The sequence below is a fragment of the Balaenoptera physalus genome, assembly GCF_965194825.1.
Source record: "Balaenoptera physalus genome assembly, chromosome: 13".
Taxonomy (NCBI): Eukaryota; Metazoa; Chordata; class Mammalia; order Artiodactyla; family Balaenopteridae; genus Balaenoptera; species Balaenoptera physalus.
The window spans coordinates 81381806-81409788 of NC_138892.1; the positions used below are offsets into that span (position 1 = coordinate 81381806).

At 38.6% G+C, this 27983-nt stretch overlaps 1 protein-coding gene across 10 annotated transcripts in view; it reads right to left on the reverse strand.

Moving 5' to 3' along the window:
• The window catches only part of BICD1 (BICD cargo adaptor 1), a gene marked incomplete at its 5' end in the record, with an annotated part of 211622 nt that overhangs the window by 54216 nt on the left and 129423 nt on the right, over positions 1 to 27983 (reverse strand). For 8 of the 10 annotated variants that reach the window (XM_082419717.1, XM_082419713.1, XM_082419711.1 and 5 more), the window contains 2 exons: positions 12404 to 12829; positions 19018 to 19170. In XM_082419717.1, the coding sequence (XP_082275843.1) occupies positions 12404 to 12829; positions 19018 to 19170 (579 nt within the window). Of the gene's footprint in view, positions 1 to 12403; positions 12830 to 13641; positions 13666 to 13692; positions 14483 to 19017; positions 19171 to 27983 lie in introns of those variants that run through there. The other 2 variants (XM_082419718.1, XM_082419710.1) reach the window with 2 other exon arrangements.

Genomic DNA, 27983 nt, shown 5'->3' on the forward strand with positions numbered 1-27983 from the left:
ATGACTTCAAGGCAATGCCAGTGATGAGCTTGACCCATTCACATTTGGACATGTATATGTTTTAAAAATGCAGAAAAGCCCATGTTTCCATTACTACAGGTTGAATTGGAGTGTGTTTTCTTATCTCAGCAGTTCTGGTAAGTCAATCAAAAAGTACATCATTCCAAAAAATTATGCTTTGCATATTTATCCCTCCAAATTCTCATGAATTATACACAAGTCAAATCTGGGTAAGCTTCAGTTTAATAATCTATAAAAGGAGCATAACAATGCCTGTCTCATAGGGGCATTTGGATGATTCAGTAGGACAGTGAATTTAATGCTCAAGGTATTATAATGTTAGCTGTTGTTAACGTTTGGGTAACTGTGGTCCAATTCCCATGACCAAAATGCTTCTACATGGCAAACACATCTGTTTTACAAATTTGTATTTGTATGTGCAAAAGCAACTCTTTCATCTCAGAGTCAGGATATATTTGAATACAAATCCTCTTAGCTGGGTTTCATTACGTATAACAGATTGTACTTGCTTATAGCTGAAGATGAATTGACTTATCCAGACTATTGGGCAATAATTTTAAGTGAAAATCCAGGTAATTATGTAACACAGTATTTGATGAAAAGCCAAGACATTTGAATTTTTGATAAAAGAGATGGAAAATCTCCTAAATATTCTATTATTTGTATTGTATACAATCTCAATGAAATGGACTGTTTTTTTTCTTTTTCTCTTAAAAATTAAGTAAATTTGCTCTGAAAAGTCTAAATATCATTTGATTAGTATACATGAATACAATACACATGGCTGATTTCAAAAAGCTCTTCAATAGGAAAAACTTTTGGATAAAACTAAAAACTGGATGAGAACAAAATGTACTGAACATGTCTCAGGTTTGTTTTAGAGGCAAAAGTGTTATGATAAATGAGATAATGCCTTTAGGAGAGTGTCCAACCTGGACTTTGCCAATTCCCATTTAACATAAACATTTTCTAAGCCCCAAAGTATGTCTACCAGTTTCTTCACGATAGCACCTCCAGAAAACATCAAATAGAACACTGTCTCCTTCATATGTATATGTTCCACATATAGTACTAATTTCCACACTCAATACATTTCTGGTGGAATCATTTGAATAGGGAACGATGTCCAAATTTTATACACACATACACATGTATGTGTGTGTATGTAAATACACACATACATACATACAGGTGTGTTTGTGTGTATATATTTTTTCTGGACAATTAAGGTTGGTCTGCCCTCCCCCTCCAAAAAAAGATAACTAAATTGTGGATAATTTTGTATAACTCTGGCATTACATTTTCCCTCAGCTATTGAGGCTTGAAGTACCTTAAATTGTATTTGGATTTCAGACAGCAGGGCTTAAACTATTTAAGATACATGGTACTTTGAATTATTAAATGCAAAGCACTTTAAAGATTAAAATTACTATTCATTTTAAGTGTATATTTTAATCTCCATTTGTGAAGAACGTATTCAAGAGAGACTTGCTGAGTTAATTGTAATCTTCTATAATTATATATAAATAATATATAATTTTCTACAGTGACTAAGAATAGTTGCCTTATTTCTCTTCTTACAATCTCTGTCTTCTATCTGAAACTGAAGATTTTACTTTGCATAGTAGGGTTGGTTGTTCTGCCAGAAAACTTGAATGCATAATTTGTAAACTCTGTAGTCTGGTGTAAGTACACAATATATATTATTATATTGTTATAATTATGTGCCATAGAAATTTTTATTATTATTATTATTTTTTGGTCATGCAGCATGCAGGCTCTTAGTTGCGGCATGTGTGTGGGATCTTAGTTCCCTGGCCAGGGATCGAACCCTTGCCCCCTGAAGTGGAAGTGCGGAGTCCTAAACACTGGGCCGCCAGCAAAATCCCATCCCATAGAAATTATTATTATTTTTTTTAAAGGCAGTTGGAATGATGGTTGGAGGGAGGGGGACAATTTTAATATTTATTTATTTATTTATTTTGACTGCGCCAAGTCTTAGTTGCAGCACACGGGATCTTTAGTTGCAGCATGCGGAATTCTTAGTTGTGGCATGCGAACTCCTAGTTGCGGCATGCATGTGGGATCCAGTTTCCCAACCAGGGATCGAACCTGGGCCCCCTGCATTGGGAGCGTGGGGTCTTACCCATTGGACCACCATAGAAATTATTTTTAATTTCGCTGAGTGTTTACCTTTTAAATAAACACATTTACATGTATTGAGTACTGATAGATTCTTTTGTGAAGGAACAAAAGACAGCAGAATTTGCAAGTTTATATTAGGACTTTTATAGGAAAAGAAATAAAAGCTGTTTTATGAGTTATTAATTTCCATAAAGTCTTTATCCTGGTCATCTGACTTTCAATTTGACACCTGAATGACTGGTGTGAGTTTTGGAATGTTATACATAGTATGAGTATGTAAAATAGAACTCAGAAATAAATAACTTATTCTTCTCTGTTTGAAGTGAAGTAACACTGGCAAATCTGTGCCCTGATGAATGAGAGCTGTGAAAAAAGATCAGCCTACAACCAAGAAACACAAGGTGAGGGAATCCAGCAGTTGGAAAAGAAGGTAATATATTTTGGAGAGTGTGGTGAGAAGGAATCTCTTCTCTCTCTCTGTCTCTCTCTCTCTCTCTCTCTCACACACACACACACACACACACACACTCACACACGTATATGCAAAAGTCAGTCAGTTGGACAAAGACTCAAAAAAAAAAAAAAAAAGAATGGAAAGAAAGGGCTTCTCTGGTGGCGCAGTGGTTGAGAATCTGCCTGCCAATGCAGGGAACACGGGTTCGAGCCCTGGTCTGGGAAGATCCCACACGTTGCGGAGCAACTAGGCTCGTGAGCCACAATTACTGAGCCTGCGTGTCTGGAGCCTGTGCTCCGCAACAAGAGAGACCGCGATAGAGAGATGCCCGCGCACCGCGATGAAGAGTGGCCCCCACTTGCTGCAACTAGAGAAAGCCCTGGCACAGAAACGAAGACCCAACACAGCCATAAATAAATAAATAATTAAAAAAGAAAAAAAGAAAAAAAGAAAACCACTAATCTGCTTTCTGTCCTATGGATTTGCCCATTTAAAAAAAAAAAAAAGAAGGCAGGGAGCCTTTTCAAGTCATTCTATGAGGCCAGTATTACTCTGATACCAAAACCAGGCAAAGAAAACTATAGACCAGTATCTCTTATGAATATAGACACAAAAATCTTGAACAAAATACTAGCAAACTGAATCCAGCAACATATAAAAAAGTGTTAGACAACCTGACCAAGTGGGGTTTATCCTAGGAATGCAATGTTGACTTAACATGCAAAAATCAATAAATATAATACACTGTATTAATAGAACACAGGACAAAACCACACGATCATCTCAATGTACGCAGAAAAAGCATTTGACAAAATTCAATACCCCTTCATGATGAAAACAGACAACAATCTAGAAATAGAAGAGAACTTCCTGAACCTGCTGGTGCATCTACAAAACACCCACAGATGACATACTTAATGGTGAATGCTTTCCTCTTAGGACCAGGAACTGGACAAAAATGATTGCTCCTGCCACTTTTATTCAGTGTTGTACTAGAAGTTCTAGCCAGGGCAATTAGGCTATGGTCAAGAGGCAAATAAATGTCTGTGAGGATGTGGAGAAATCAGAATCCTCATACACTGCTGGTGGAGATGTGAAATGGTTCAGCTGCTTTGAAAACAGTCTGGCAGTTCCTCAGAAGGCGAAACATAGAGTTACCCTACGACCCAGCAACTCCACTCTTAAGTATATGCTCAAGGGAATTAAAATATAAGTGCACATAAAAACCTGTACATGAATGTTCATAACAGCATTATTTAGTAACGTATTGTTTAGCCTCCATGTGTTTGTCTTTTTTACGTTTTTTTCCCTGTAATTCATTTCTAATCTCATAGCGTTGTGGTCAGAAAAGATGCTTGGTATGATTTCAATTTTCTTAAATTTACTGAGGCTTGATTTGTGACCCAAGATGTGATCTATCCTGGAGAATGTTCCGTGCGCACTTGAGAAGAACGTGTAATCTACTGTTTTTGGATGGAATGTCCTATATATATCAATTAAATCTATCTGGTCTATTGTGTCATTTAAAGCTTCTGTTTCCTTATTTATTTTCATTTTGGATGATCTGTCCATTGGTGTAAGTGAAGTGTTAAAGTCCCCCACTATTATTGTGTTACTGTCGATTTCCTCTTTTATAGCTGTTAGCAGTTGCCTTATGTATTGAGGTGCTCCTATGTTGGGTGCATATATACTTATAATTGTTATATCTTCTTCTTGGATTGATCCCTGGATCATTATGTAGTGTCCTTCCTTGTCTCTTGTAACATTCTTTATTTTAAAGTCTATTTTATCTGATATGAGTATAGCTACTCCAGCTTTCTTTTGATTTCCATTTGCATGGAATATCTTTTTCCATCCCCTAACTTTCAGTCTGTATGTGTCCCTAGGTCTAAAGTGGGTCTCTTGTAGACAGCATATATATGGGTCCTGTTTTTGTATCCATTCAGCCAGTCTATGTCTTTTGGTTGGGGCGTTTAATCCATTCACGTTTAAGGTAATTATCGATATGTATGTTCCTATGACCATTTTCTTAATTGTTTTGGGTTTGTTTTTGTAGGTCCTTTTCTTCTCTTGTCTTTCCCACTTAGAGAAGTTCCTTTAGCATTTGTTGTAGAGCTGGTTTGGTGGTGCTGAATTCTCTTAGCTTTTGCTTGTCTGTAAAGCTTTTGATTTCTCCATCAAATCTAAATGAGATCCTTGCTGGGTAGAGTAAACTTGGTTGTAGGTTCTTCCCTTTCATCACTTTAAGTATATCATGCCACTCCCTTCTGGCTTGCAGAGTTTCTGCTGAGAAATCAGCTGTTAACCTTATGGGAGTTCCCTTGTATGTTATTTGTCGTTTTTCCCTTGCTGCTTTCAATAATTTTTCTTTGTCTTTAATTTTTGCCACTTTGATTACTATGTGTCTTGGCGTGTTTCTCCTTGGGTTTATTCTGTATGGGACTCTCTGCGCTTCCTGGACTTGGGTGGCTATTTCCTTTCCCATGTTAGGGAAGTTTTCGACTATAATCTCTTCAAATATTTTCTCTGGTCCTTTCTCTCTCTCTTCTCCTTCTGGGACCCCTATAATGCGAATGTTGTTGCGTTTAATGTTGTCCCAGAGGTCTCTTAGGTTGTCTTCATTTCTTTTCATTCTTTTTTCTTTAGTCTGTTCCGCAGCAGTGAATTCCACCATTCTGTCTTCCAGGTCACTTATCCATTCTTCTGCCTCAGTTATTCTGCTATTGATTCCTTCTAGTGTAGTTTTCATTTCAGTTATTGTATTGGTCATCTCTGTTTGTTTGTTCTTTAATTCTTCTAGGTCTTTGTTAATCATTTCTTGCATCTTCTCAATCTTTGCCTCCATTCTTATTCCGAGGTCCTGGATCATCTTCACTATCATTATTCTGAATTCTTTCTCTGGAAGGTTGCCTATCTCCACTTCATTTAGTTGTTTTTCTGGGGTTTTTTCTTGTTCCTTCATCTGGTACATAGCCCTCTGCCTTTTCATCTTGTCTATCTTTCTGTAACTGTGGTTTTTGGTCCACAGGCTGCAGGATTGTAGTTTTTCTTGCTTCTGCTCTCTGCCCTCAACAGCATTATTCATAATAGCTGAAAAGTGCAAACAACTCAAATGTCCATCACTGATAAATGAATAAATAAAATGTGGTATATCTATATAATAGAGTATTATTTGGCAATAAAAATAAATGAAATACTACTATATGTTACAACATGAATTGAACATATTATGCTAAGTGATAAAAGCCAGACACAAAAGACCACATATTGTGTGATTCCACTTAAATGAAATGTCCAGAATAGACAAATCTACTGAGACATAAAGTAGATTAGTGGTTGCGGTTGGAGTGGCTACTAATGGGTACATAGTTTCCTTTTGGTGTAATGAATTGACTGTGGTGGTGATTGCACAACTGTGTGACTATACTAAAAAACACCAAATTGTACCCTTTAAGTGGGTGGATTGTATGTGAATAATTGCCATAAAGGTGTTCTTAAAAAATAACTACATAGACTCATCCCTTGTCGTGTGATTATGGATGCTCTTATTATGGTTACTGCCAGATGGATTAAAAAAAAAGTAAGGCTTCTGAGAAATGTGTTTGCCTAAAGCTTTTTTTTTTTTTTTTAATTTTTATTTATTTATTTATGGCAGTGTTGAGTCTTCATTTCTGTGCGTGGGCTCTCTCTAGTTGCAGCAAGTGGGGGCCACTCTTCATCGCGGTGCGCGGGCCTCTCACTATCGCGGCCTCTCTTGTTGCAGAGCACAGGCTCCAGACACGCAGGCTCAGTAATTGTGGCTCACGGGCCTAGTCGCTCCGTGGCATGTGGGATCTTCCCAGACCAGGGCTCGAACCCATGTTCCCTGCATTGGCAGGCAGATTCTCAACCACTGCACCACCAGGGAAGCCCCTAAAGGTAATCTTTAACTGTAAAGTTTACAATAGTTTGACAACTTAAGTTGTCGACTTTGTCCTAAGAAATTGTATTTGTCACATTAAGTTTTAAAAACTAGGAACTGACCAATCTTGTCTTACTAATTTCATCCCATAAATATTCTGTGAGTCTTTGTTAAGCACAGATAATATTTCATTTGTTTGAATCTCTCTCTTTCTCTGTGTAGCAATCCACTTCCTAGGCTTTTGGCTTTGAGCAAATGACATAACATATTTGTGCCTCAGTTTCCCTATCTGTAAAATGGGGATAACACTATCTACCTGGGTTATAAGCATCCACCAATTAAGCAAATATATACAAATAGCTTTTAACTCTTATGGGACATGCAGCAAGTTGACCACTTACCATCATTATAGGAAAAATTTAAATTGCCTTTAATAGAGTATATCTAAACACAATATGGATCTTTATTTCTTCCACATCCACGAGCATACAACAAAACTTATAAATTTTAGTTTTACAGAAATATTACTATTTTCTCACATTATATGTGAAATTGTATAGCCAGTATGATACTGAAGAAAACAATGCAAAGAGTTTTCTCCTGCTTAGTCTGACTCTCTGTGATATGAAGTTAAACAGAGGCTATTTGTCAAAGGTAGAAATTTTAGCACAAGCATAGAGACTCCTTTAAATAGATTATGTAATTTATTTACTGTTCCCAGGAAGGATCTACTTACTTTCATTCTAATAAAATGAACTAAAGTACTTGTCACTGGGAATTATTATTACTATTATAACCTATTTGAAATAACTGGGTTTTGAGGGTGATCCAATTCTAGGAGGCACTATTTAAATTGTAGTCAGTGTAGGTTTTTATATTTATCAATATTATTACCATTTTCCAGCAGATGGCAGTATGATATCTTGAGGAAGGGGACTTTTTTTTTTCTTAATTCCAACAAAGGCATCATAGAGACTAGTGATGGGGCTAATTTATCACCTTTCACCTTCCCTTTTATAAATGCACCTCAGAGAAGTGAAGCAATTCACCCAACATTCCTGATACCCAAGGCATAAACATAGCTTTTTCTTTTCGGAACCAGGTTAAGTAAATATCCTTAGTGGGGAAAACATAATTTACATGCATAGATGGAATCTTGTAAGATAAGAAAAGGCTGATAGGCTTTGACTCAGGTATGCTGTTTTCAAAGGGTTTCTTTATTTTATTTTTTAAAGTATTTATTTTGGACTGATTTAAAAAAACATAAAAGTATATTTAAAGCATAAATATATATATATTTATTTATTTATTTGGCTGCATTGTGTCTTAGTTGAGGCACACAGGCTCTTCATCACAGCGCACGGGCTTCTCTCTAGTTGAGGTGGGGAGGCTCCAGAGTTCGTGGGCTCAGTAGTTGCTGCACGCAGGCTCTCTAGTTGTGGCCTGCAGGCTTAGTTGCCCCACGGCATGTGGGATCTTAGTCCCCAACCAGGGATCAAACCTGCGTCCCGTGCATTGGAAGGCAGATTCCTAACCACTGGAACACAAGGGAAGTCCCTCAAAGGGTTTCTTTAATCCTAAGAAAGAAAATCTTAAAAGCTGCATATTCCCTGGTATAGGGTGTTACATTCCTGCCTCTGCCCTTCTATATACGAAATTAAATTTGTTTTTCTCTTGTTAATCTGTCTTCAATTTAATTTTTAGGCCAGCCGAAGAACCTAGAAGGGAAGAGGGGAAATTTTCTCCATGCCTACACTTTCTATATTCTGAATATTTAATTTCAAAATACATCTGGCCCCAAGTGTTCCAGATAGTCATAGTGAAAGTGCATTTTATTGCTCCCTCAGGAGGTCCAAAACAATGGTACTGACATGGTATGTGCTGCAAGGTGTGCGTTAAGTGTTGTTTATTAGAACTGCCATATTATTTTCAAGGCTCATTCACATCAACACCAACTGCAATAACTTCTAGGCAATGTATCTTGTAATTTTTAAAAAATTTATTTATTTTTGGCCGCTTTGGGTCTTCGTTGCTGTGCGCAGGCTTTCTCTAGTGGTGGCGAGTGGGGGCTACTCTTTGTTGCGGTGCACGGGCTTCTCATTGCAGTGGCTTCTCTCGTTGTGGAGCATGGGCTCTAGGCACGCGGGCTTCAGTAGTTGTGGCATGCGAGCTCTAGAGCACAGGCTGAGTACTTGTGGTGCACGGGCTTAGTTGCTCTGCAGCATGTGGGATCTTCCCGGACCAGGGCTCGAACCCGTGTCCCCTGCGTTGGCAGGCAGATTCTTAACCACTGCGCCACCATGGAAGCCCTCCTGTAATGTTTTTATAATTTACTTATATGAATTAAACACAAGGGGACACATAGCCAAGGAAAAACTCAGATTATAAAGAAATTATGCATGAGAAGATACATTCTGCTATACTTGTGTTCAACAGTTTGAATGAGATATATTACAAAAAATGCTGATTACAAGAGAAAAGGTGGTTACTTTGCCTACAACAAAATTAGTAGTTAGTGTTCCGAGTGTGAGACTGGACACTGCAAAGCCCTTCCTGTGTGGAGCCTGTTTTTTACAACTAAATTAAGAGCAAACTTTGGGACATAAGGCCCTTCCTGTGTTCCTCTACATCTTTATAAACTGTCAGCATTAATTAAGTGCTAATGAAAGATTCAAAGGTACACAGTTTTCTCATATATTGAGGGAAGGTTTATCCAGCCAAGTTTTTCTCACTCTAACTTCTTGCTGAATGAATATCCCTTTTCAGACTGTCTCACACCCTGAGACTTACCAGCAACCACATTACTCCCATCTGAGATGACTATTCTTGAGCTAATCATCCAACAATAACAGTTAATTATATTAATAATAGCTAAATAAATGGAGTGCTTAACAAACTAAAGGCACTGTGGAGTTGAAATAATGATAATAGTTCATAATTATTGAGCATTTATCATGTGCTTGGCCCTGTTCTAAGCACTCTGTGTACATTAACTCAGAAACCTTCATGACACTTTGAAGAAGGTACAATGTATCCCCATTTTATGGGAGAGTAAAGTGCTGTCCCTCTAAGAATGATTCTCGACTAGAGGTTGACCCTTGGGACATTTGAAATGTGTGGGGCATTTTTGGTCACCACGTCTATGAGGAGATGTAATGAGCATTTAATGGGTTGGGACCAGAGATGCTAAACCTCCTGAAACTCATCAGACGGACTCAGACAATGAGGAACTATCCCACCCCAAATGCTGCAAGGTGGTTCCCAATGAGAACCACTCTCTTGCTGAGAACTTGTTCTCCACCATTCTTTTGATTAAACTACTCCTCTCTTTTGGACTTTTGTATTCCCCAGCTCAGATTACATTTAGGATTAAAACTGAGAACAGCTCTGAGCTTTCAACCAATAGTTGACCTGGTTGAAAACTATTGAGCTGTTTACACATAAAACCCCCTCTTCCTCATATACTCTACACTGCCACCAAAATAAAAAGAAAAAACAAAAGCTTCAACCCACTAAATTTTTATCCTAAAGCAACCCACATGATAGTTTAAGAAAAATTTTACATTAATTCTATTCAATTTGAGGGCATACATTCTTGTAAATATATGTCACATAAAATTTTTTTCACAAGAAATGTGTTTTCTATCCACCTGGTTGTATTAGTATAAACTGAGCAAAAAGACATGGAAAAGTATTACCTACACAGAACTGCACTTTGCAGTCAGGTAAATCTATATGAAATTAATTTTCTTCCAGTGGCCATACCCTCTTACCTTGATTCAAATTGAACACTGAGAAAATGAATTCTCACTAATTCTCTTTCAGCAGCCAAAAGCACTGGGCAGGTAAAGTTAAAAGTTAAAGGGTGGACTTCCCTTGTGGCGCAGTGGTTAAGAATCCGCCTGTCAGTGCAGGGGACAAGGGTTCAGTCCCTGGCCGGGAAGATCCCACATGCCGCGGAGCAACTAAGCCCATGCGCCACAACTACTGAGCCTGCGCTCTAGAGCCCATGTGCCACAACTACTGAGCCCACGTGCTACAACTACTGAAGCCCGCGCGCCTAGAGCCCATGCTCTGCAACGAGAAGCCACCGCAATGAGAAGCCTGTGCACCTCAAAGAAAAGTAGCCCCTGCTCACCGTAACTAGAGAAAGCCCATGCACAGCAATGAAGACCCAACACAGCCAAAAATAAATAAATAAATAAATATTAAAAAAAGTTAAAGGGTATGTTAACTTTTGATATAATATTAAAAATAAGCCTAATAATATATTAATTTCGTTGGTTCTCTAGTCTCATTTACTTCTGCCAATTACATTTTCAGTCATCATTTCTGTAGAGGCAGAAAATTATAAGCCCTGGGACTTCCCTGGTGGTGCAGTGGTTAAGAATCTGCCTGCCAATGCAGGGGACACGGGTTCGAGCCCTGATCCGGGAAGATCCCACATGCAGCAGAGCAACTAAGCCCATGTGCCACAACTACTGAGCCCACACGCCACAACTATTGAAGCCCGAGCACCTAGAGCCCGTGCTCCACAACAAGAGAAACCACCACAATGAGAAGCCCGCGCACCACAATGAAGAGCAGCCCCCACTCGCCGCAACTAGAGAAAGCCCACGCGCAGCAATGAAGACCCAACACAGCCATAAATAAATAAATAGATAGATAGATAGAAAATTATAAGCCCTGTTTGCTATAAAAAAAAGTGATTGCCAGAGTCTTAAGGCCTTTAATTATCAGCTTTATGCAAAGAACCTTGGTGGGATAACAGATCGAAGAGCAAGCCTCAAACTTGTCATCTAACAAGCTTGTTGAAGCAGATGCCTGGCTCAGTAGATCTGTGGGGAGCCCAACAATTTGTCCCTCAGCAGCCCACAGGTGATGATGGTGGTGGCGATGCTGCTCCTCAGACAACATTTCCATCATCACTGGATTAATGTATGGTCGGGAAGCAAGACTACATTAGAAAGCCATTTCACAGTGAGATAAGCTCGCGGGACTCTCCCCAAGACATTTGATTTGAAGATGCTAAAACTTTAAGGCCTAGCTCATGTACGAAGAAGAAATCCTTGGTTTCAGATTTATACCTGTTCTGTATTTTTAATCATATGATCATAATCATATGATATCCTGCTAGTTTGTATATATAAAGTCCATGTCTTTTATTTATTTATTTATTATATATTTTTTTAACATCTTTACTGGAGTATAATTGCTTTACAATGGTGTGTTAGTTTCTGCTGTATAACAAAGTGAATCAGCTATACATACACATACATCCCCATATCTCCTCCCTCTTGCGTCTCCCTCCCACCCTCCCTATCCCACCCCTCTAGGTGGACACGGAGCACTGAGCTGATCTCCCTGTGCTATGCGGCTGCTTCCCACTAGCTATCTATTTGGTATTGTGTATATGCCCATGCCACTCTCTCACTTTGTCCCAGCTTACCTTTCCCCCTCCCCATGTCCTCATGTCCTTCATGTCTTTTAGAGCTTAAAATATTGCTGTGAAGTATAACCATTCATCTTGAAGCTATACATAGAGTTGCCTGTGATAGAAAACTTCATTTTCTGTCATTTCTCTTGTGTATAAAGCTTTTGAATTCTTTTGTGAGAAATGCATCAAGATGCTGTCTTTTCTCCCTTCACACTCAATTGTTATCTAATTTATCTAAGAAATAAATTTTGTAAAGCAATGCAAATGAGAGATTTCTCTTCAACACCTCTTTTGTGTCTTTCTAAACTATTGTACTTTCAAAGTTGCTAGTTAAAGAATATTTAAAAAAATAATCTGGAACTAAAATGTGACAATAAGAAATCCCACAACACACTAACGTAACTTACAAAATAGTCACTCTAACAGCCCTAAACAAAGTTCTTACCTGCATAAGTTGCTGCTTCAATTTCTGTATTTCTGAGATGTTCAGCTCACTGAATAAGTCAGAAACAGGGTGTAGAGACTCTCCTTTCCTTAAAGTGGGAGTCCGATAGTCTCCATTTAGTTTCACAAGGGGTCCGTGGATATGCCCGTTCATTTTGTCATCATTGTTGGGTTCACTTCCATCCTCTGCAAACTTGAGTCCATCGACTGAAATGCTGATATGGTTATCATTGAGGGTGATGTACTGGGAGAGCTCCTTCCGCAGGCTGTTCTTTTGCTCCCTTTCATTTTTTAAGGTCTCAAGGGCTTCTTCCAGTTGGTGCTCAGCGATTTCTTTCAACCGGATGGCATCTTCCAGTTGGCTGTTCAGCAGCACCGTCTCCTCCTCAAATCGCTTAATCTCATGCTTTAAACCTTCGTATTCAACCTGAATCAGATACGATACAGAAGATTCATAAAACTAAAATTTGGGTCTAACAAAACTGCCATTAAACACTCTAGTGGACCTAACATTTAAAAATTAAAACGCTACAAAATAAATCTGAAAAGCACGCGGTATATACACCATTAAGGTAACACAGGATGGTTTCTTTAGATATCCATACATATAAATTCAATTCCTAGCAGAGATGAAAAAGGTACCTCTCTTAGGATTTCTTTTACAGAGTCCAGTGGTCAAAAGGGGGCACTGTTCACTTAATAAATCAAGAATATTTTTTTGTAATAGTTTATCAGAATATTCACAATCTAAGAAAAGATTTTTATCATCACTATTACTTTGTTTTATTTAATTATTAATAACGAGGAAATTTTTATACTCAGGGCTAAGTTAGTTAAAAGATCACAATAAGAATATAATCTCAATAAAATGTGTTTGAGTAAGATGAGAAAGCAAAGAAAAACTTCATGTGCTTAAGGATAGAATCTGGAATAACAGTACCAATTACCCCAAAACAAAAAAATACATGGAAGTGGATCAAGATGGTGGAGTAAGAGGACATGGAACTCACCTCCCCCCACAAACACATCAAATACATCTACATGTGGAACAATTCTCACAGAAAACCAACTGGAAACTGGCGGAAGATCTCTTACACAAGCAAAGCTGCAAGAAAGATCCCCACATAACCAGGTGATTGTGTGCCAGCACCAGCAGCTCTGCTTCAGGCTGCCAGTTGGATAGACTTGGCTTCAGGCTTCAGACTGTGTTCAGGTCAGCTGCACATGTCTTGTTTTAGGACCAAACTTGAAGGGTCACGCTTCCTGGGGCATGAAGGTAAGGGGATTAGTCAAACCAAGGTAGTATGTCTGAAATCTGTGCTCCATCATGTCTGCTAACATTCCAATGGTCAGAGAGTCACATGACTAAGATCAAGGTCAATGGAGCTGGCCAATTTACTCTACCCTTTCTAGGGCACTGCCAGGTTACATGGCAGAGGGAGAGAGTAAAGAATTGAGAACAATCTAAATCTACCACATATTTTTACCATCACATGATGAGATGTTTTTCTTTTTTAAAAAACTTTTTATTGTGGGTAATGTAAAAATACCCAAGTAGCAAGAAGAATTCAATGAACCCCCAGGAGCCCACCACTCAGCTTCAACAATCATCAACTCCTGTCTACTCTTCTTTCATCTATATTTCCATTCACTCCCCTAGTTGGATTATTTTAACCCCTAGATATCACATACTTTAGGATCTATCTCTAAGAGATAATTTTTTTAAAAAGCATAGCCATAATCCCTTGAACAAATAATTTCTTAAGAATATGATATAATCTTAGTTATCAAAACAATGTCAACAATAGGTTTGTAATGATATAGGAAATAAATACAACTGAGTGAAAAAGGATAATGTATTACGACTGGAATACAAGAGATCAAATGGAAATTTAACAAAATGTTAATAACAGTTGTTCTTTAGTGGTGGGAATAAAGGTGATTTTAAGAAAAATAATACATATATATTGTTATCAATATATTACTCTTTTGAATTATAACCAAATAAGAGCCTGTTCAAACACTCTCTTGGTCATGAAAGTCTGTAGGTGAAAGAGAACTCCACTCTGAGCCCAAATGCCTTCTTTGGGGCCTTTTCCATGGCTCTTACCACATGCCACCTTTTAATAAATATTTTTAATAAATATTCTCCACAACTACTTAGAGGAAATACTTTTTATGCACCCAGGTGTCCCTCACAGTGTTTCAGTATTCCTTCATAGTGTTTCAACAAAATTCTGCTCTTAATAAGTATTTGCTGAATAAACTATTGTGAATGAAAAAATAAAATAGAAAAAAATATAGAAAAAAATATAACAACATCAATTATGATATTAGATACTAATAATAAACTGTGTTTAGGGACTTGCTCTCTTTCTAGCTGGGCAGCTTCACTCATTCCACTCTCTCAAATGTGGTTCCTATTCACCCAGCTGTTTCATGTTTCTCTGCCTAGGCAAAGACAGTCATCTGGAAAACTCTTATTCATCATTCAAGACCCAAGTCAAGACTCTGATCCTAATTGAAGTCTTTGTTGACACACTCAGGCAAACAGATCACTCCTTTCTTGTACCATCATTGCAAGGCTTTATCATATGATTAGAGCCCCAGCAAAGTGGAGGCACCAAGAAATAGAATGAGAAGGCACTTAAAAATTGGTATTTGATATGTTAAAGAAAGCATCAGTCAACATGAGAAAAATCAGTACTTTGTTGTGATTCATTATAGCACCTTCATAGTTTAGTAATTCTATTTTTAATGAGGGTTGGAAATAAGTACCATAATATTAAGATCTTTTTTTTTTTTTCTTGCTGTTTTCCATTTGGGTTTTATTTAGAACTCTAAAGATCTTAATTTGGACCTGTATTGCCAAACCTAACACATAGCTTTAATCTTCAATTACATGGATGGCTGAGTTTATTACCTGCCTTCCCTACTGGGACCATGAGCTCTTTGAGCCAGTGACCATGTTTTTTGTCCTTAAAAAGTACATGGCCTCATAGAAAGCTACCCCTGAAATACTGGTTAAATGAAATCAAACTGAATTGATCCCAGGGTCTCTTATGATATTATTACTTGATAGAAATATATACCTAGAGGAAATATTCTTCATAATAAAAATGATTGTATTATTAATTGAAAACTAGGGTTTTCAATGCTTAGATAACAAATATTGAGTGCTTTAGCTCAATATGTGAGATATTAGGGACATGAAATTTATTATTTCTCCTGCCATCACATCTCTAAAACTTGAGCATGATTTCCTGTCCTATGTTAAGCAGTACTGGGTCCTGCCTCTATGTTAACTGATACTGGGACTAGGCATAAAAAACTTAGCTGCTTGAGGGAAAAACTTGCTCCTGCAAGATAAGACTCAACTAAAACAGCTTCCTCAAGACTTGAATCAAGACGCTCACTTTATTGTACCTCCCAACTCAAAGCTATGTCACAAACTCTGTCTATCCCAACCACTTACCCACCATGTGAGACCTACCAGTCCAGATCTTCAAATCCTATGAATATCCTTCTTGTTGACATCCTGTTTTGAGATACTACTAAGGCTCTGTTGAACTGCTATCTTACCGCAGAGGTCTAACAAACAGCTTTGTTTCATCAACAGATTTTTCTAATGGTCTGTTGGGGAACTGACAGTTGACTTGACACTTTTTTATGGCTACTGCTGCTTACTGCACTTCTTTCAGATATTTTGGTTTGAAAAGTATAAAGGTATAAAACATATTTATAAGGTTGGGTCTAATTTTATTTTAGACACAGAACCAAATCAGCACACAGAGGAATGTGGCTAAAGTTTTCAGAGTCAACTCTTTGGTGTAGGATCACAAATAAAAATTGGTATGGTTAATTATAATAATCTTAAATTTTAATTTCCTCTCTAAGTTGAATTGTGGATGTAAGATAAAGAAAAAAAGTTTATTCATTATTTCAACAAGTATTTATTAATACTTAATGCCTACAATGGGCCAGCCCCTGTTTTAGGTGTTTATATTGTAGTGAAGAGAGATGGAAACAAACTAATATATAGAAGCTACATATGGAGTAAGAAGTGCTATTTAAACAATTATTTAGAAAATAATCAACATTTAACAGGAAAGTGGAACTTCAGAAGAAGAGCATCTTCTAGTTCTTTGAACTAAACATTTTACAATTCTAGTAGCTTTCCTATTTAAGGAAACCTCAAACCAGGCTGGAAGAGTATACTTTGTATAGGAAGCTTCAGTACAAAGCAACATTCAGACCAATTTTGAGATTGAAAGCCAGCCATCATCATGTCTTTGAAAAAAAATCTGTGGTATTTATATGTAAAGTATTATATTTAATACTTCATTAATTAGAAAGAGAGTTTATGATATATGCTAAATCCTGTAAATAAAGGCCAATAGTAAGAAAAAAACAAAAACAAAAAACAAACCCCAGCATTTCCTTAATTGGGAGAGACTTGTGACACTACAGTGCACCCATTTGTTAGGAAATAAACCAGAATGGCCCTTTGTAAGGAAAATGACTTCAAATTAATTAATTAGACACATAATTGGGAAAATTACCATATTACATCTAGAAAATAAAATTTAAAAGATGTATACATTTTTCTGTTTGTTTTTTCAAACTTCTGAGTTAAGCATTTGATTTCCATGTTTCAATTACTGGTGGGAGGGTATGGATAAACTGTAAACAGTAATCAGCCAGACTAGTAGTACAAATTCCCACAGAAATGGCATCTGGGCTAATGAATACTCACAGGATACCTTGGCAGTCTTTCAAGAATACTTAATACTGTCCTAAATTAACCTCCTGAGTAAATTAGTCTACCACATGCAGTGATGGGAAACCCTACAGTGTAGATGGATGCTCTCCGCACCCTTGCCTGTGCAGAGAGCAATGAGGACCTGTAGAAATCGGGAGAAATGACCACTTTAGATGTTTGCACATCACATAAACTTGCTTCAAGTCTTCTACATTCTTCATCAACGACCAAAAAAACTAAACAACAAAAAATACCCTTCTTATTTCTAAGAAACATATATTTTAAAAAAATCTTCTAATTTTCCCCACTGTGAGCTCATTGTCCTCAGACAAATCAAGACCTGGGGTCTCATGGTACTGCCAGCCCTCAGCACACACAGTGATTCAGTGCTTAAAGGGGAAGGAATGAGATAAAAACACATGGGATATCCAGATAACCCTTTTTTAATGGTCTGGAACCACCCCCTTCACTCCTTAGTAGACATTTTGCTCCCCAGCACTCCAAAGCTGGGGAGAAGTGGCAATGATCAGAAATAAAATTTCAATTGTGTCAATTTTCTTCTGGATTTTTCCTTTCCCCTTTTCATCTTTATATCTATCAAAACCACACAGTCATCCCTAGTCTCTGTGGGGTATTGGTTCCAGGAGCCCCCCGCAGACACCAAAATCTGTGGATGCTCAAAACCCTTAGATAAAGTGGTCATAGCATTTGTATATAACCACACACATTGGCTCATCTTTAAATCATCTCTAGATTACTTATGATACCTAATACAGTGTAAATGCTATGTACCTGCCAGTGTGAGGCAAATTCAAGTTTTGTTTTTTGGAATTTTCTGGAATTTCTTTTCTTTTTTTAGAATATTTTCAGTCTGTGGTTGGTTGAAACTATAAACACAGACCGCATAGATATGAAGGGCTGACTGAAACAGTTCCTGGAAGGAGATACCAACTTGGGAAGGGAGAGAAGTGGAAGCATACAACTGGGCTGCCCTCTAAGTTGACGGAGGGCAAGAATCCTACCCTCTGGATTCTGGTGCCTCTGTAGCCTAGCACAGTGCCTGGCACAGTTTGATGACCTGATCTGAGAGGTTATAACAGCGTTGAGACCAGAATAGGGTTGTGGTTGAGGAACTACCTTTGAAAAGACCTTGAAATCCAGTCCACCTTTGCTTAACTACCTATGAATTTTATTCATAAATATATTCTACCGAAAATACAGATTCAAGAATGCTATTACTAACAACTATAACAAACCACAATGCAAACTGATCAGGAAAATTCAGCAATTAAGCTATCTAAGTCTCATTACCCACAAAATTATTTAAATGTACGCATGCAATCCTTTTAGTCAGCTTACAGCAGAATAAAGAAATCAGGCCTTTTTTTTTTCTTATAATGTTTGTACTGATTTATATTTCATAATCCCCTTCCTTGTATGATTTGAAAGCAGTTTACAGAAAGAGAGAGAGAGAGATTGATAGAGATTGCAGGGAAACCTTAAGCTTGTATTACAAAACAAGCTTATAAACCCAGGCATTAATGAGAAGTCAGCCAGTTAAACTGATTACAATACATTTAACTTACTCCAGAAATAAATTAACATAGAGCTAAAGTATAAAATAAGATTTTTCTTATCCAATAAAGCTTTTTGGTAATTATACTACTTCTAGGTTTGCCTTTTAAATTTAGCTGAAATAGGAGGGTTGGGAAATTTCAGCACATAATTAATGTTGGGAGACTGAGGTAAATTTCGACAGTTTCTTTCCTGATAAATAAAGAGAAGATTTAACCTTAATGGTCAGAAGGTGTAGATCCATATGGAGTGTAACCAAAAATCTTCTTAAACCTCACCTGGTTCTGCTTTAACGTGGACACCAGTTTCTGCAGAGTGATGTTTTCCTCTTCTAGTTCAGTATAGTCCTGAAGGAGGCGGGCCTCTCGGAATTTATATTCTCGGATTTCATCCTTCATCCGTATTCTTTGTAGCTCCACCATCTCATTGTTCTGAAACAAGAGAATAAACAGTAAATACAAAACTTTCTTATTCTAGATTTTATGAAGTGTAGATAAAGTCTTGGTAGCTAAAAATAATAATAAAAACATCTCATGGAGTGTAAGTCGGTACCACCTTTTTTTGAATAAGAATTTAATGGTATCTGTCAAACTTTAAAAGCACATACACATGACCCAGCAATTCTACAACTAAAAATCATTCTTAAGCATATTTTCTTAGAGGTAAATAAAAAAGAAAAATAAATTCATGTATATTTACACAAAGAATTGGAAACAGTCTAAATGTTTGCTAATGGGGGAACAATGAAATAAATTATCATACATCCTTTAGTGAAGCATTATAAAATTATTTAAAAGAATGAGAAGAAAGGAATGAGGAGGAGCTTTATGTACTAAAATGTAAAGAGAGCCACAATACATTATGAAATATAAAAGAAAGTTATAGATTAGTATGTATACAGTACCAACTTTCCAAACTCCGGGGGGTCCCTCTGCAAGTTTCAAAATCTTCCAACTAAGCCACGTGGTCTAATCCTGGCTTGGTCCAGACACTCTGGCCTCAGTCACCTGGCTTCAGCCACAGAAGCTTCCTTCTGCCCCCTACCACGTTGGACTTGGCCGCTCATTCCTGCCTTCAGGCTTTTTCACTCCCCCTCCCCGACTCCCTGTCTCCAGATCAAGGGTTCTTAGCCTCATCTGCGCCATGACCCTCTTTGACAACATGGTGAAGCCGATGGAGCTCTTCTCAGAATATTTTAAAGGGCACTGAAAGAGTTCAGAACCTCCCATGCCAACATATGCCACTTTGGTATATTGATTATTTTGAGCTGAAGGCACTTGAGAAACAGCAGATGCAGGAAGGGCTCTCTGCCCTCCCCCTTTCTACCTAAAAGCAGGACATGAAATTTCCCCTGAGAAAAGTGCCCTTCCTATACCAGGAAGAGAACGTTCTTATCACCAGAGACTGGGAATCGATGCTGAAATGGACCTGTACAAACACACCTCCTAAAATGATCTTCCATTAGTTTCCCCCATTTAGTTCCTAGTCACTGTTCCACAATATACGGCCCCTAGCCCAAGCTCCTTTGTCCTGTCACATCCCCACAATTTATCCTTCTTTGTGTAAAAAGGTATACAAGCTTTTGGGCCTAATGACTTCTGGTCTTCATTTTCCTTTTGAAGACTCCCATGTACTTGTAAAAAAAATTAAATAAATTTGTATGCTTTTTTTCTTATTAATCTGTTTAATGCCAGTTTAATTCTTCATCCCAGTCACAGAACCCAAGAGGGTAGAAGGAAATTTTCCTCCCTTACAGTGTAAAAGAGAAGATTACAAAGGACACTGATTATGTTCAAATTAAGTTAATATAATATTTTACAAAATTATGATATGGTAATCAGGTAGATTATTATGGTAGTGGCCCCCAATTAATCACATTTCCCTGTGGCCACACGTGGTGGAGTCTGAAGTCAACCCTGAACTGGCCTCTCTGACTTGCTTTGACCCACAAAATGCAGTGGAAGCTTTAGCTTGGAAGGCTAAAGGCCTTCCTTTAGGAAGACCTTTTAGGGACTTCCCTGGTGGTCCAGTGGTTAAGACTCTGCACTCCCAATGCAGAGGGCCTGGGTTTGATCCCTGGTCAGGGAACTAGATCCCACATGCCGCAACTAAAAGATCCCACATGGCACAGCTAAATAAATAAGTAAATAAGAGGCCTTGTAGCTCTTGTTCTTTCTCTCTTGGAACACTGCCACCATGTGAAGAAGCCCAGGATAGCCTGCTGGAGCACGTGGCCCAGCCCATAGTCAGCACCAGCTGCCAGGCAGGGGAGTAAAACATCTTGAACTCTTTGGCTCAGTTGAGCTGCCAGATGATGGCTGCCACATGAGTGACCCCATGTTAGTTTGTAAGAACTGCCCAGCTGAGTAGAGCTCAAATAGCTGACTCACAGAATCATGGGGTATTATTTTAAGCCCTTAAATTTGGGGTGATTTGCTACACAGTAACATGTAACTGATACAGTAATACATGTGCTTCTTTATTAGCAGAATGTATACTCAGATCTAGTGGCAGATCTAAGAAATACCATAATTTCAAAGAAATGATGATATTTCAAGATCCTGCAAGAACTTCGATGTGACATGAAAATACTGATCACAAAGTAACAGGTGCGGCTAATGCTACTGAAGTTTGTGGCCTACATTCAAATGGAAGAAAATGCTAAATTTTTAGTCTGAGTTTAGAGAAAATGGAGGTGTAATTATTTTTCCCTCCAAGGTTACAGGCTTCCTGAATTCTATCCACAGACTCCCAGGACCCAAGTTAGGAAACTCTTCTGCTTCTATTTGTCATTTAGGTCTCAGTTCAAATGTCATCTCCTCAGAGAGGCCTTCTCTGAACAGCTAATATAAGACAGCTCCCCAACCCTTGCCCTTCAGTCTCCCATCATCCTATATGATTTCCTTCATAGATCAGAATTTTAGCATAGAGTAGATACTCAGAAAACAACTGTTGAAAAATAGCACTAAACATTACTTGAAATTAGTAATTTATTTACCTTTTACACTTTTTACATGTATTAAATTTCCTTTTCCATCTGAATATAATGAACCTTTACTGTAGTGTTTGCCTATGGGTCCCTAATACCTGTCATATTTTAGGCCCTCATAACCATGGAATGAATAACAAAACAGGTATACAAATGGCTAAACACAAAATCTAAAAAAAATCATTGTAAAAATTTATTATAGGGATTATGGCTTTTTGTCTGTGTTGTTAGAGTGAGGAACAAAGGGAGAACAACACAGTTTGAAATAAACATACCTAAATCTGTGAAATGACTGGACTTATTACAGTTCTTCAATATACTGTCAAGCTATTTAGAGGCAGAAACATTACTTTATTCCCTGCTCCTTGGACAATACTTTGCATATGTGTTCAATAAGTGTACAGTGAAAAATAGTAGAGTATAATATTTTTCTGTTTCTTAAAGGTCTACCATTAACTGAATGGGTGATGTATAGTTATTTAGTTTTCCTTGTTTATATGCATGAACATATGAGGAAGCTAATAAATTGGATGTCAGTCATTTATGTAAAATTATAAACAAAAACGTTAAGATATAAGAGATTCTATAAAATGTGAATATATACAATGTAAAAAATGTTAATGACTACAAACCTTGTTCGTATACACTCAGAATTAATCATAAAACCTTATATAGTAAGATAGTAAATGTCAGGACAAATTTAAGACCATGGCAGAGCTAATGAGGATCACCAGCAAATAAATCATAAAATAGCTAATGAAAACTTCTGACGTTAATTAAGGAAAAGGAAGAGATTGGTGTGGAGACAGGTTAAGTTGAAAGACTCTCTAGCAATAAAACAGACATAAGACACAGGGGAAGAAAACTGGTCTCATTTATTTTGTTAGAAACCCCCTTTTTTTTAAAGCATTTTTTAAAATTTTATTTATTTATTTATTTATATTTTTGGCTGCATTGGGTCTTTGTTGCTGCGCGCTGGCTTTCTCTAGTTGCGGCGAGTGGGGGCTACTCTTCCTTGCGCTGCGCAGGCTTCTCATTGCGGTGGCTTCTCTTGTTGCGGAGCACGGGCTCTAGGCATGCGGGCTTCAGTAGTTGTGGCACATGGGCTCAGTAGCTGTGGCTCGCGGGCTCTAGAGCGCAGGCTCAGTAGTTGTGGCACACGGGCTTAGTTGCTCCGCGGCATGTGGGATCTTCCCAGACCAGGACTCGAACCCGTGTCCCCTGCATTGGCAGGTGGATTCTTAACCACTGCGCCACCAAGGAAGTCCGAAACCCATGTTTATTTTTGAACTGCCAAAGATTAAATTTTATGGGCAGTGTTCTTTGCTTCCATAATAAATTTTTTAAATTTCTATTTTTGTTTTTTGCATACTCATCATACATTTATCTCTGACAATTTTTTTCTTTCTGGGATAAGATGGCGCTGAGCTCTATTAAAAACCCCCACCAAGAATAATGAGAGTGAGAAAAATAAAGCATGAGAGAAAGGGGAGAAAATGGCACAACCAGGAGATACTCTAGCCTTTCGCCTCCAGAGACCTGAGCCCCAGCTTCTCCTCAGAGGACAGAGGAGTCCCTGAAATGTTTGGGGTAGACTATCCTCACAGTTTGCATTGCACTTGAGCATTCTGAGAGTTTTATTTTAATTAACATTAAGAGGCAACTTCTCTGGCGGTCCAGTGGTTAAGACTGCACACTCCCAATTCAGGGGTCCTGGGTTCGACCCCTTGACCAGGGAACTAGATCCTGCATGCCGCAACGAAGATCCCACTTGCTGCAACTAAGACCCGGCACAGCCAAATAAATAAATAAATAAATAAATATTTTTAAAAAACATTAAGAGGATTTCTTTTTTTATTTTTAAAGATTTATTTATTCATTTTATATTTTATTATTGCTGTGTTGGGTCTTTGTTGCTGCACACGGGCTTTCTCTAGTTGCGGCGAGCGGGGTCTACTCTTCGTTGCAATGTGTGGGCTTCACATTGCGGTGGCTTCTCTTGTTGCAGAGCACGGGCTCCAGGCGCGCGGGCTTCAGTAGTTGTGGCTCGCGGGCTCTAGAGCGCAGGCTCAGTAATTGTGGCGCACGGGCTTAGTTGCTTCACGGCATGTGGGATCTTCCTGGACCAGGGCTTGAACCCGTGTTCTCTGCATTGGCAGGCGGATTCTTAACCACTGTGCCACCAGGGAAGTCCTAAGAGGATTTCTTTATGTGGGAATAATAAATTCCCTCTACTATTGGCCAGAAGTAAGAAAATATAAGCACTTATTACCACACAAAGACTAAAGTATAAAAAATAATATAGTGCCTTCCAGTTATATAGCTCTTAGCCTTTTATAACTTATTCATTGTCATATTAGATCTTACTAATAACTTGTGTGAGCTGGGTGACAGGTCCCTGCCCACAGCTTACTCATCTGTAAAATGGGGATCCTAATACTTAACATTATATGGTAATTGTGAGAATTTAATGATATAACATGAGAAAATGAGCAGAGATGCCAGACACACAGATAATTTCTGTAACACAGTGGAACACATGCTCTTACAGAGAGAGGTTCACACCTAAAGGCTGAGTAATTATTACTATTGCTAATTACTCCTGGGTGAGTCAGGAAAAGCTTTATAAAGTAAGTAACATTTGAGTAGAACCTTGAAGGACAGGTAGAGTTGACTAAATGGGTAAAGAGGTGGATGGACTTTCCAGCCAGAAGTTAAACTTTTGAACAAAAGGAGAGTTCTATTTGTTTGAGGGCAATGCTAAAATAGCCAATAGCCAGACTGAGCATTTCCTTAGGGCACCAGTGAAGCTGGAGCACTGAGAGAGAGAGAAAGAGAAGAGAGAAATTCAGAAAAATCTAGAAAATAGCCAATTATTTTCAGCTTATGTCTACATTTGGTGTTATTTCATAAAATAAAATGTTAAATTACAGTCTAGTGTGGTTAACCTATGAGGTAGTAGGAGGAACCAAAATATTTACAGTGCTTGGAAGCTTTCAAGTTCTTAACCAGGCTGTGGTTTAGGAAACAGTGCAGTTGGGTGTGGCTGGAGCAAAGTAACTTGAGATAGATTTGCAGGAAATTCTACATTAAAAAAGGAATTTGGGAACCATCAAAGTCTTTTAAACAAAGTAGCCATGTAATCAGACCTATGTTTTGAAAAGTCACTCTGAGAGTTGGGAGGGTGGACAGAGAACAAGCTAAGCAGCCCCCTAACTTGAGGAAAAGGATGAGGAATTTTGAGGGACATCTCAGGATGAACAGGACTTAGTCACTGATTGATGTAATAATAAATGAAAAAAAAAAAAAAAAGGAGATGAAGAGCAAAAAACAATGGCCTAATAAGGGTAAAAGTATCAAAATGGAGTTGTAAGAAAGGAAGAAATTTTACAATAAAGTTAATGTGAGAGTTAAAGATGTGTCTAATTAATAATTACAGGTAGTGTTAATTTGGATAGTCAAACCAGGAATTTCTGGATCTGTGAATGGATGGAGTGAAGGAAGACAGATGGAGAAGGGAAAGGATGGGGTATGCAGTACTGACTTTCTCACTTCTCTCCTAGAGAGTTGCCACTGCTGGCCAGTTCTGGCACTTTAAGACCATAGTATATATTTTCCTTCTTTTGGCCAAAGATTAACTCTCCTCTTGCTGGTGAGAGGAGTGGACCATAGTTCTTGCCTGACCTCTCAGGTCCTCAGCGTCCTCAACTCAGGTGATCTACTCTCTAACCCACATTACCAATAACTTACCTCCTATTCTTCCAAATCATCTCCAGTTCTCCCAACCCAGCCATTCTTCCACCTCATCAAGGTTTGCTATCCTTCAATCTCCAACTTGCTCATTATCTGCAACCCTGGGTTTTCACTTCCCTCCTTACCCAGGTTTGATTCTACTGGGTTGGCCAAAAAGTGTGTTCAGGTTTTCTGTAAAATCTTATGGAGAACCCAAACGAACTTTTCGGCCAACCCAATACTATCATCACATACTTATTGTCTTGCAAACACATCATAGAGCCTAACTTTCTGCCTTGTTATGCCCAAAGCTAAACAGAACTGGAGAAAATACAAATCCATGCCACATGGTTTCAATTACAACTCACAAAGAGGTAGTGGAATGTAGTGGTGAAGAGTCCAGACTCGGAACCAAACTTCCCTGGACTCAAACCCCTACTCCAACACTTAGTAACTCTGGCCAAGGTTACTAATTCTCCATGCCTGTTTCTTTTCCTGTCAGGGGAATAACCTCCAGGTGTTGTTATGTGGATCAGAATGGTGCCTAATAGGAGTGGTGAAGTCCTGAATCTCATACAGGCCTTTGGCACTGTCTAGTGATCATACCGTATATCCACAGTGTAGTTAAGTTTCCTACTTCTCTCTTCATACTATCAGTCTCTTCTTCTCTCCCTGAGAATCTTGCCTCATATTTACTTGGGGTGGGGGTGGAGCAGAAGGAGGTATGGCTCCTATTCCCATTCCCATTACTTTCTTCTAATCAATCAATACTTTATACAGTTTTTTTAAAAAAATTTTATTTATTTATTTATTTATTTATGGCTGTGTTGGACCTTCGTTTCTGTGCGAGGGCTTTCTCTAGTTGTGGCAAGCGGGGGCCACTCTTCATCGCGGTGCGCGGGCCTCTCACTATCGCGGCCTCTCCTGTTGCGGAGCACAGGCTCCAGACGCGCATGCTCAGTAATTGTGGCTCACGGGCCCAGTTGCTCCGCGGCATGTGGGATCTTCCAGACCAGGGCTCGAACCCGCGTCCCCTGCATTGGCAGGCAGACTCTCAACCACTGTGCCACCAGGGAAGCCTCTTTATACAGTTTAAAGATAGTAAATCCAGTCTTAAAACAAAACTTGACCTTTACATCCATATTTGTTTCTACAGTTATGATCGCCCTTTCTCAATCCATTCCAATAAACACTGAACCTGCCCTTGTCAAAGTCATCAATGACTTGCGTTGTTGCCACTGGATTTGGTGGCCACACCTGTGTTTTCCTCTTACCCCACTTCTTCTTTTTTTTTTTTTAATATTTATTTATATATTTGGCCTTGCCAGGTCTTAGTTGCGGCACGCGGGATCTTCATTGCAGCATGCGGGATCTTTCAGTTGCAGCATGTGTGATCTGGTTCCCTGACCAGGGATTGAACGGGGGCCCCCTGCATTGACAGTTCGGAGTCTCAGCCACTGGACCACCAGGGAATTCCCATCCTCTTACCCCACTTCTTCAACAGCGTTTACCACTCCCTCCTTTTTGAAACTCTTTTTCTCCTATTGGCTTTCCAGACATCTAAACTCTAACCTCACTGGCTACTTCTTTGCAGTCCCTTCTGACTTGTTCCCCTCCTTCTCAGCTCAACCTCTACTGTCAAGTGTTCCAAATCTATACTAAGCCCCTCCCTTTTCTGGCTACTCTCCAAAGGCAACCTCATCCAGGCCTCTAGCTTTAAATATACCACCGATATGCTGATGACTCTCGAATCCCCACCAGGGCTAACAGAACCCTATGGGACCTGACTCTTGCCTCACATAAAGTGCTCATCCTGCATCTTTCTCCCAAGGACACATCATGCCCCTGATCCCCGAACTTCTGGTTCTTTAACCATCTCAAGCTGGGTCCTGCTTTAGAGTCCTTGCACCAGCTGTCTCTTCTGCTTGGATTTCCTTCTCCTTGTTCACATTGTCTGTCTCTTCATTAGGATCTCAACTTAAGTGTCATCTCCACAAGAAGCTTTCCCTGACCACTCAGTCTAAAGTAGCTGCCCAGTCACACTCACATAACCCTGTTTTAATGGTCTGAAAAGTGTTTATCACTATTTGATTTATTTGTTTGCTGGATACTGGCTATTTTTCCTTCACTAGATGTCAGAAGGAACAGATGTCCTTCACTAGTTGTCAGGAATTCATCCCCACAGTACCCCAGAATCCAGGGGAGCCCATCACTCACGGTAGTTGTATCCCACAGCTAAGACTCATCACTTCCAGCATGAGTTGGACTGGTGGTAATGTGAGGAAAGCTGGGAAGTCTCTGAAGGATGAGCTTAGCTGGGTATAGCCAAAGAAGTACAGGTGTATTGGTACATTTCATATATGTTCATAGACTGGGGAAAAAAAAAAAAAGCACACCTGCAAAGCAGGCCCCAGGTAAAATTCTCCACTATTTAAAAACCCTTTTGGTGACACACATTCTATGCATATTTATAGTTTTTATCCCATCTCTGTAGAAATTTGTACCAAGAAGAGGGTTCGATAA